The sequence below is a fragment of the Rhodnius prolixus genome, unplaced genomic scaffold (genome assembly GCF_049639745.1).
Source record: "Rhodnius prolixus isolate KJV_2025 unplaced genomic scaffold, Rpr scaffold_6, whole genome shotgun sequence".
Classification (NCBI taxonomy): domain Eukaryota; kingdom Metazoa; phylum Arthropoda; class Insecta; order Hemiptera; family Reduviidae; genus Rhodnius; species Rhodnius prolixus.
Window position 1 is genome coordinate 37179826 of NW_027411634.1, and position 11163 is coordinate 37190988.

General features: G+C 30.9%; 1 protein-coding gene across 2 annotated transcripts; it reads right to left on the bottom strand.

The window, feature by feature from the left end:
- Positions 1-952: 952 nt before the first annotated feature.
- ais (DExD-box helicase 52) lies at positions 953-10788 on the bottom strand. 2 transcript variants are annotated; one of them, XM_074141724.1, is made up of 12 exons: positions 9612-10788; positions 8698-8811; positions 6978-7163; positions 6754-6905; positions 5783-5886; positions 5621-5693; positions 4629-4829; positions 4422-4512; positions 3519-3641; positions 3122-3272; positions 2285-2360; positions 953-1730 (listed from the first exon to the last, which is right to left on the bottom strand). In XM_074141724.1, exons 1-12 carry the CDS (start codon positions 9672-9674, stop codon positions 1547-1549), a joined length of 1518 nt encoding a protein of 505 aa, XP_073997825.1. In that variant the 5' UTR covers positions 9675-10788; the 3' UTR covers positions 953-1546. The 2 variants fall into 2 exon arrangements, with proteins under 2 accessions (XP_073997825.1, XP_073997824.1); XM_074141723.1 differs by having other exon boundaries at positions 9761-9853.
- Positions 10789-11163: the final 375 nt, after the last annotated feature.

The window sequence follows — 11163 nt, forward strand, 5'->3', positions numbered from 1 at the left end:
GTTACCAATCCTGCCATTGATCAACAACCTGGCTCAAACTGCACTTATCCGTCAACAGTGTTTAATACATTTCCCATGACTCTTTTAGAGAGATGGCAGACATATTTGGTGAAACACGGACGACGAGCAGCCTTCCCTCCTTCGACCACTGAGATGGTACTGAATTTTTCAAGGTGCAAATATTCGCCCCACCCTCCACGCCCTGGCACTTAACTTTCTCATATAAAAGCCATGTCAAGATGTCCGCTAGCGAAGCAACATCCATTTATTGCCTTTTTTTTAGCAAATACAACCTATTTAAGCTTAATTCTAATATCAATAATTAAAAATAACATAATACCACCTAATTATCATTTTTACTAATTAAAAAAATGTCTAGTACTTAAAATAAATTAAAAAATATAATAAAGTCTAGACGAATTTTAGTTTATTCCATGACTGCCAGGGAGCAGCACCTGCTGCTCCACAATGTTACTTTTACAGCTTTCTTTTAACACTTCCTTAAATAAATGTTATTCAACGCGTACGAAGGCCAAAAGTAAAATGAATATTCAATTTATTAGCTATGCTTATGAAATAATAAATTATACTAAATAAAATTAAAATTAATTAATTATAAAAAGCAGTAAATAACTTGCAAAGTAAAACACGTACTGAAAAATATATTTATTTTATGTATTTTATTATAAAAATATTACTTTTTCATGGGAAACTGTCCTTTTAATATCGCCTAATCGAAGTTTTGTACTTATACCAAAGTATTTTATGCCTCTAAACAAGGGAATTTATTTTAAATTTTGAAAATATTCTGTGAATCACATAGAAAAGTTCAGAAAGTAAAGAAAAATTTGGTTTTATATACAATTACATTTATTTACTTTAATTTTATATTTTTTTACAATTAGATACATACAAATTATCATTAGAACAACAATATAGTATAGAACTCTTGTAGCAGCTAAATAAAAAAAGATATAAGATTGACAAAATACAAATTAAAAAAGGAGAATGTGTGCAAACAATCGTCTCATTTTTTTTTTTTAATAGAAAAAGTACAAATGAGAAAGAAAACTCTTTTTAGCAGTATAATTATATTGGTAGGAGGTTACTTGATATCTATCGATCGAAATAGAGAGAACTCTTGTAAGGCAGTCACCAACACAAGAAATAAACGACGCCAGCAATAATGTAGATTTTCGGAGTACACGTAATTAAAAACATAAATTCATGGTTCTGCTTATTCTCTAGTATAGATAATGAATCTCTCATTAATATGCAGCGTAGAGCATTACAAATTTATTCATTCCGACTTAATATATAAACCTATGAAGAAAAGAAAATTTCTACATGAGAAATTTCTCCCAATTTCTATAACGTAGTCAAACTTCAAAATCATTAAAAACGAATTTGCATTCTAAAGAGACCATATTTTTTCAATTTCGAGAAACATTGAACATTCCAATTTAACAAAAATTAACTTCTTATACAATTACAATTTTATTGATAATTTATAAAATATTTACAACACAATGTATATTTCAAGTTATTAACTTTTACTTTCCTCGGGTGCTTTCTTCTTGAATTTCTTTTTCGGAGGACGAGCAACTGCAGATGTGATGGGTTCTCTACTCGGTAAAGACAGTTGTGCATTCTTACGAGACTTTTTACTTTTCAATGAGAGTAAATATTCGGGTACTGTTCCACCTGAATCTTTAATTACCTTTGAAATCCTTTAAAAAACACAGAAATTTTAAAACAAAAACCAAATTAATTAAACATGTTTATAAAAATGTACACATCAAATGTTTATAATCATTATCAATTCTACAAATAAAACATTAGTTTTTTTACCATTACTAATTGAAAAAACTAACTAAAAATTACACCTAAGCTAAATTCAAGCATAACTTGAGTAACAGATATAACGATGCGTAATACAAATCTTCGTTTTTTCATAAAATACAAAATGAGTAAATTTTGGTGATATTTGGGCATGTTATTATTATTATTTATTTATTTATTTTTTTTTTTAAAAAAAAAAGCTTATGGGCAATAGCTTCTTGTCAGTATTTCATAAAATTATGAAGACCTCTAAAATTTCAGGGAAAAGTTTATGAAAGTAAGATAATATCCAGGCCTCCGCCTAAGTTTCAAAACAAAGCCGCAGATACTGTCATACGCTCATATGCTCTGGAACACTTACAGGCAAGTTACAAATTCTTACTACACACAGGAATTCGCAAAACTTTTATGACTTATTTCACACTAAAAATACAGCACTTACTTTATTAATGTTGGTTTATCGTCATCAGTAAAATAAGTGATAGCTTTACCAGATCTTCCAGCTCTCCCGGTCCTACCTAAATTAAAAATGCTATTATAGATCAACAGTCCTATAATATAATAGATCAAGTGTACAGCTCTGCAATAATATGAATATGAAGACATAGTTATTAACTATATGAATTATTTGCTGATTTCAAGAAGGAAATATTTTAAAATAATATTATACATCAATGTAATAAATATGACTTCTCTCTCTAAGCTAGAAACCAGCTTAAAATAGTGGTCCAAAAATCTAATTTGAAACTTCACAAATTTTTCTCTTGCTACAACTACTACAGTTCTAAATCATATTTCTTAGAATTAAACATAACAGAAACAACTTTTAAATTTAGACGGTTAATATTACAGATCAAGGTGTCTGGCTACGATTATAAAGGAAGCTACTTCACCGATGCTGTTTAACTTCTTTCTTTCTTTTTTGAATTAATTAGGCAAACAAAGGAAAGCCTAACAGATTTCCAATGTGCCGTACGATTTCCAGAAAAAATAATTAAGTGATATTCATCTTTAAATTAGTAACAGTATCTCAAGTTGTAAGAAAATGTAAATTGTACTGAGGAGAATTTTTGAGAAACCTTAATGTGGCAATTTCTAACAATACAAAAATAAATTTTTCTGATAAAAGAGAAAAAAATGCGAACAACTTCACCAAAACCGCTCTTAACGAATTTTAGAAGCAATAGTGTATACAAATTTTTGAAGTATTCAGTTTACACAATACATAGTCATGCGTCAACTTTAAAAATAAAAATCATGCGTAAAATTCAATTTTTACCTATTCGATGAATATACGATATTGCAGATGGAGGAAAGTCGAAATTTAAAACTAATTTTACTCCTTTGAAATCAATACCTCTTCCCATTAATTCAGTACATATTAAAACCCAAATGTTTCCTTCCCTGAAAGCTTTTACAACATTGTCTCTCTAAAAATAAATAACATAAAAGTATACAAATTAAAATTATAAAACAGAATAAGTAATCTAAATAGTATCAATAAATGAAAGAAAATTAAATCTAGATATGTGAAAAAGAAACGACTAAGAAGATCTTGTATAGGATTAGAATGATGTCAATAGTTGTATGACAAGCGAAAACTTCCGATGGATATTTTAAAGTGTTCTTAGTCTGCAGTTTCACTATGAAGTTTTATCAACAGAAATCTAACTTACCTGCAGCTGGGTTCTATCAGCATGAATAACATCTACATTTATTCCGTCAAATATTAATTCATTAAATAACTGCTTGGCTCTTTCTTTGGATTGTACAAACACCAAAACTGGAATAGGCAACCCCTAAAAAAATATATAAATAATCAAGCTATTCAAAAACTAACTTTAAATCCATATTCAGTAACCAATCCGCCTTCGATTACATTAATTATGAATTGGAGAGTAAAACTTGATGAGATATTTAGGCATTAAGTAAACAAAACCTTTTAGACTTAACAACATAATTACATAATCTTTTGAATGGTATATTGTTAGCATTAAAAATTTTATTGCATTTTTCACTGTAAAGATAAAAAAAAAAAAAAAAAATTAAATAACAGAGAGATAAAAGGAGTTGGAGTTGACGTGAATCCTAATACAATCATGAGGCGAATGACAGAAGTACGACTGCGATCACAAAAACGTGCATCAGGCCCCAGAACTACTCTCACAACCCATAGCTAGACTCCACAGAATCTAAATAAGAAAAGGAGAAAAAGTAAACTGACATTATTATCACTGAAGGTTATTACTTCTGACTGATAATGAGAAAAGGAGAATGTGTGAGAGAAAGGGAGAGTGTGAAAGAGAGAATTGGAGGATAGCCCGCTATTTTTTATTTTATTGTGAAGACGTTATTGAAAAAATATATAACTTTATTGTTAAATTTATGTACGAAGCAATGCTTTTACTTTCCTGCAACATTGCAAAATCCAAGTGACTAGTTTTTGTTTAAATATATAAAAACAATAACTTAAATATATATAATAAAATAACTCGTCCACGACACTTAATTGGTAATAGGACGTTAAGGACCGCCAGAAAAATAGGCGATAATTTTAATCTACATAATAAAATAAGTACCTGTTTAACTAGATCTCTGAAAGCAATAAGTTTGCCAGTTTCATTGCCCACATAAACTAATTCTTGTTCAACATCTTGGACAGTAGTGTTTCTGCAATAGCACAATAATAACGGATATATCAATAAAACTTCAAGGTGGTTGTAATTTACTTTTTTTAATAATAATTAAAAAAAATCTCTGATTTCAAATGCATAATTTCATCTTACCTATGTCCAACAGTAACAGATAAAAGATTTTTTATATTCTTATGGCACCATTTAGCAACTTGAGCAGTATATGTGGCACTAAACATGGCTTTTTTGATGTTTTCATTACAACAACGTTCAATTTCCACTAGCTGATCTCTAAAACTTCGTATTCCAGTTTCAAAAAGTTTATCTGATTCGTCTATAATTAGCCATTCTGTCCTACAATAAAATACAAAGGAATTTGTGACATGTGGAGAAAGGTGTAAAATATCTGACCTAAAAACTACTGATATATAAACTTCCCATCAAAAGAAAATGAAGCAGACCTTTTACTCGTATAACAGCAATAATGGAAAGTATGCAGAAACAAAGGTACATAAGAAATCAATGATGACTTGCTATTAAGAGGGACGAAAGGTTATTGCTATTTGGACGGAAATCAAAGCTGGGGTAACTTGGATAGAAATTATTTCACTGAAAATATAATATGCAGGCATCTGCAGTGATATTGCAGATTATTCTTGAAGCCAGAAGCAATTACATAACTGCGAAAACAAGATTTATTTAAATTAAATTTAAGTAATACTACCTTTCAGGGTCCTCTTTTTTAAATTACGCAATCTGATTTGATTCTTTTGTTTAATTTGAAAGAATATAAGTTAAAATTCTTTATCTTACAATTTAAAAGAAAAAAAATCTGCAGATTAGGTCTTTTTATAAAGCTTCTTCATTTAATAAGTAATAATTACCAAAATTTAAATGTAAATGAAGAAAATGACATTTTTGAATGCTTATATTCTAGGACGCATTCCTGAGAGGGCTTGTGTCAAATTAGGTTTTTAATGACATAAATTAGGCTCCTAGAAAGAGTAAGCAAAATCGAAAAACAACCTGGACTCAAACCCAGGATCTCAGAGTGGGAATACAATGCGCACAACAATGACCTAATTTCTTCCCTTATTATCAAGTATATTTTGTATAAATTCTAACGATGAATTGCTTTCTCTTACCTATTAAATGACACAACTGAATTTTCTTTTTTCATGAGGTATATCAATCTGTTTGGTGTGGTAATTAATATATCTGAAAAAAAGAAAATAAGTGATAAAGAAAGTGATTTTTGTGCAGCAATAAATAGGAAGCTATATTTTAATTTAATGAATTAATAATACCAAATTTTTTCGAAAAATTTGGGCCGAACTTTTTATCATCCAAAGCAACTTTCCGGATACAATGTGGAACAATTCCAGTCCCTTTTCCCAACATTATACACTCCCTTTAACATAACATAAATTAAAACAAATAAATAATAAATTCAAAATTTTTAAAATGAAAAATTACTAAAATTATTTGTCCCTTTGGGCCCTTTCGAATGTAAAAATCTCTTTATTTTTTAAAATTTTCTTATTGAAAAATTTACAACTGCAAAATTAGCATCTAGTAAATGTGATGAAGGGAAGAGATGAGTACAAGAGAGGAGCAGTTGTCCACCGACAACCCTCCGAGATATTTACAAGCTGTGAGGAATGAGAAATATGCAGGCGACAGATTGTGAATGTGATAAGGAATAGTGAAGAACTTGAGATGAGCGAGATGAGAGTAATTAGCAATGTAATAGAGCTGAGTGAGCATAGTGACTGAATGAGCAGAGAGAGGGATATTTATATATTTACAAAGAAAAAATTATAAATCAATTTTAATCCATCAATAGATCTCTTGGCCACCGGCGTCTAAGTCTTCAGACCAGGAATGGATTGGGAAGAAAGTTCTTGGATTAATGGATTGTAGTGGGAGGGAGAGGGAGAGTTATGAAATTTTTTGTACCGAGATTTGATAAGGTCGCATACAAAAGGAACATTGAAATCTTTGTGGATGGTCTGATTAGAAATGTAAAACGGAGCATTAGAGATTCTGTGAAGAATTTTGGATTGAAGTGTTTGAAGTCGGTGATAATTAGAGCGTTTGGTAAAGCCCACACTTCTATTTTGTAATTTCAAGTAAAAATCTAAAATTTTGTTAATTGATAGAAACAGAACTGCTGGTTTTCTTTTCTTTTTTGATATATTTTGTCAAACTCAGGCCATTTTTTCAGACCATAATTTATTTTTCAAATGAGCATAATTTATTGAGAAATTAATTATACCTTAAAATTTGCTTCGATAATTCTCTAGTGGGACAAAGGATCAACACTCTAAATCCTTGTCTACTTGGTTTCTGTAATTTAGCTAATATTGGTACAAGAAAAGCAGCAGTTTTGCCAGAACCAGTCGGAGCACACGCCAAAACTCCTCGATCCTTAAACAGAAAACTAAAGTTATTCCACATGTAAGTTGAGGGGGACAAAATATAATTTATAATTAGACGTACACTTAACATAGCTGGAATAATTTGCATCTGAACAGGTGTAGGTTTTTTATAACCACAAGATTTCAAATTGTTTATGATTTTTTCATCCACATTATATTGTTCTTTAAGTTCAACGAATTCTCTTACAGGTTCAGGAATATTCTTGCCTGCAGCTGATATGCCATTAACATTACGAAAATGAGCCACCTAAAAAAGTTGCAATTAACTTAAAAATTAAAAAAAAAAATTGAGAAAAACTAGTGTGCTAAAACCATCCCAATAAAGCTTTGTTGGCGTCTGAAAAAACTGCTTGTACTCACTCAGATTCATTGTTGCAATTTATTAATATGTATTATTTATTATAAGACATAGTATGCAACAACAAAGCAAACCTTTTGCGCATCTCCTCAAAAAATCGAGTTCTCCTCTAGTTTTGATTCATTATGTCGGAATGGTAAAGGATATAGCGGAAGTATAGTGGAAGTATCCGTAGCTGTTTTCTAATTTTTAAACAAACAATCACACAAAACTACTGGTAGTTTCGTTAGTTGTTTAAAGATGGAAACAAACGTAATCATGATTTTCTCGAAATTGTGAGTTTGCTGGGATTATGAAGTTAAATCCGCAGATGTTTACTAAACATGGTTGGGGGATCATGTTTCGAAGAAGGAGCCAGATTCTGCATGCATAAGGCTTTTATCACACCTTGTTTTCTCGTTAGTGTAGAAATGGAACTTTTTCAATTTTCTGAATAGAGATATCAAATTTCCTTGCCTACAGAGGTTCTAACTTCAGCTTTTGTTTTTTTAATTTTATTTTTACATTCAATTGAGGAGACATTAACACTGAAAATATACAACTATCAACTGATTCTCTTGAACAAAGGAAGAATAAATTCAACCTCTCACATATCACATACTCGTAGCCAAATATAATAATAATAATAATAATAATAATGTTTTATTAATAAAATAATATATACAAAAAGAAAGTCAACACATTTTACGGCTTGGTAGGACCGTCTGCCGGAAGGTTGATAATGAGTGTGAAAAGAAATAAAAATATAAACAGAAAAGAAAGAAAACTAGCCAAATTAACGTAGCCAAATATAAGCAGATGACACAATGGAACTCTTTATTCTGGTGCCAATAAATTTTATCAGAATTGGAACATAAGTTTAGTAACACGCGTGTCATTAGATTAATTCATAAATGACTCCTGAATAATTTGTTTGAATATCTTGATATAAGTACGATATTCAAATCAAACAATTTTGATTACATAATTAGGGGTATACTTTATTTTTTTTTTTTAAAAAAAAAAAGATGATTCTACCTTCAAGTGCTATAAGAATTGTAGGTGGTGAACTAGATTTTGCTTGTGGATTTGCTAAATTCAGATAACCAGAACAACTTTCTAAGCGAGCGACTATGTGTCTGTGTAATATTGTTTGTGTAGGTGCCCACAGGTATGACAGGGGTCAGAGTAGTGGTAGTTTTAAATTTTAAAAATTGAATAGAAGAGCTACGAGCACGCGAACGATGTTATGATAACAACTGCACAGTGCAATTCACGAACACTTTTTCCAAAATTTACAGTTTTTTGTCACACACTTTTTCCAATGTTTACTGTTTGACAGTTAAATATATGAATTTAATTCTTACTAATTCAATAATAACATTTATTCTTCAAAATAAAAAATAAACACAACTCAAAGTTCAAGATTCTGAATATAAAATACCTGCTCTCTTCTTATTGCTTCAAGTTTATTTTTATCCACTTTCTTTTTTATCACCGTTCTTCCAGTGCTTCCGTCGTTCTTTTCCGTTTCTTCCGAAAGTACATTGTTCGCCTCCTAGAAAATTCAATGTAAGATTAGAGTAGTGGTAGATTGCCTAAACCAATAGGGGTGATATAGAGCTTTCACGGGTCTTGAAACCTCCATTTGTTTGCAAAGTCTTCGTAAGTGCAGCCATCAAAGCACGAATATGTAATAAGTCGTGTGAATGGAGGGAACTCTACGCCAGAGGCAAGAGAAAAAATTCAGTTAAATATTCGCCTAAGGAATTAGTCAAACAAGGCTGGATGGCCATTCGGTAGATATAGCCTCTTTTCGTGTCACGTCAGGCAGAGGAAATAAGCACGATAAGTACGAGCAAGTTTTGTCAAAAAGGAAGAGGATATAGAAGTATGCTTTGTACTTTTATAACTTCGGCGATGTGAAGGTTCTTTATCCATAGGTCGCGGTGATACAGGCTTTCTGGTCAATACACACGAATGTATGATTAGAATAAATCGTAGAAATCAATAGGGATGAATTTGGACCTTTTCCAATTTTAGTCCTTTTCAAAACAATGCACAATATATACATGTTTATACACCAATACAATACATGATTTCCCAATTGAAAAGAATTAACTCTAACCCTTGAAGGTCCGCGATTACCATTATGGAACAAGAATATATTGAAGGATATACAATTATTTGTACATCAATACCATTATTTTTTATAATTTTTCAGGTATTGTAATTACAAATAAGATTATTCAGTCATTATTGAAATAATCTCATGAACTTTAGAACCATAATGATTATAAGACAGTTATGATGTAAAACTCATTTGGAATATCCAAAATAAATTAAAATAAAACATACTTTTCGTGCAGCGTTAAAGCGTATTCCTTTTGTCAATTTGAAGAAAATATCTTGGGAATCCATAAATTAAAAATATTTTAATTTAAAAAAATAATTGGTTCCCCTAAAACACACAACCATAACAAAACTAAGGTTATACTAATCCTCACCATGTGAATGTCAACCGTTGACAGCTCCAGTGCTGTTTGTGATAGAATTGCACGATTAATGAACAATTTAAAATTCATGCCAAAAAAATTAACAGTGCACTTGAAATAAAAAAAAAAAAAAAAAGAATAGTAAATAAATTACTTACATATTTCAATTTTGGTTTTAGAGTCGATTATTTTCAAATCAAAAAAATTACTGTATGCATTCATGTAATAAGGCTAATTATAGTTTCTTATGCATTACTTTTTTGAAGAAACATATTTTTCTTATAAATTTGTCAGATCAAACATGTAATAAAGTAACAATGCGTTAACAAGGCTGTTTACTGATACCTTTACAAATCCAAAATTGCGAAATAAAATCAACATTGTCCTTCACATTTTATTTTCTGGTCCGAAGCCTTTCATTCCAAACGCTTTATGTGACTCTCCCAGATCTAGTGGAATAAAAGAACTAACACTCATCAGAACGCCTAAATCCAGGAAAAAACGTTGCACTGCAGAACCGCAGTCAGAGATATATTGTTCCTTTTTAAAAAAGATCGCTTCCAAGATATTAGAAGTCAACTGAATGAAATCAGGTACTGAAGACATGGGTTCTTAAACTGATGGTGGCTCATAACCACTTCCTTTTCCAAGAAATTAGTATTATTATTTCTGTAACGAAAGAACACTGTTCGGAGGCCGGCAGTGCACTGGAAAAAGCTCCGGGCGCTAATAACCTCAGCTGTTGATGCGCCAAAAAAAAAGTATTTTCTTTCCCTGCGAGTTCTTTTTTAAAACTTTTACGCCGTTTATTTAGGAGTGCGCGCGCCGAACTTTTTTTTAAATACGAACTTCACTTAGTAATTCATTTTTGTTAGTTGCAAAAGGAACTGGAAATGGTTCCTCGTATGAGAACTGCAAGTTATTTATTAACAAATTTACAAAAATCTTCTGAGCTTCAGTTTATACGCGACTTGATATATCCTGAATCTCCATTCCCCAAGCATTCCCTCATAAGTGAACAACTCCAAATAATATTGAAACTAGAATTTGCGTAATGGAACCAATTCATCGCTAAAATGCAAAGCGTTATTTTGAACTTTGAGCTGTTCCAGTCAGTAGTCCTCTAAACCCCGTCTTTAGGTAAGACCTCTTCCTAATTTATTTCTCTGCTTATTCTTTATTGATACATTAGCGTGAACACTCCATGGCGATTTCCACATTCTATGTTGCTATAACTAGTACATAACTCTTGGCCAAGGAGAAAAACCAACATAATAATCTAGTGGGAAGGAAACATGTCTACTGGTAGATACCTAACGGAGTAATTAATTGCATATCGCGGTATCGGAACCAACTGCCAGTCCTTAGATATTTCTTCCTAGGAGTCTCTTTCAGAGCTCATCTTCCAAAGAAGA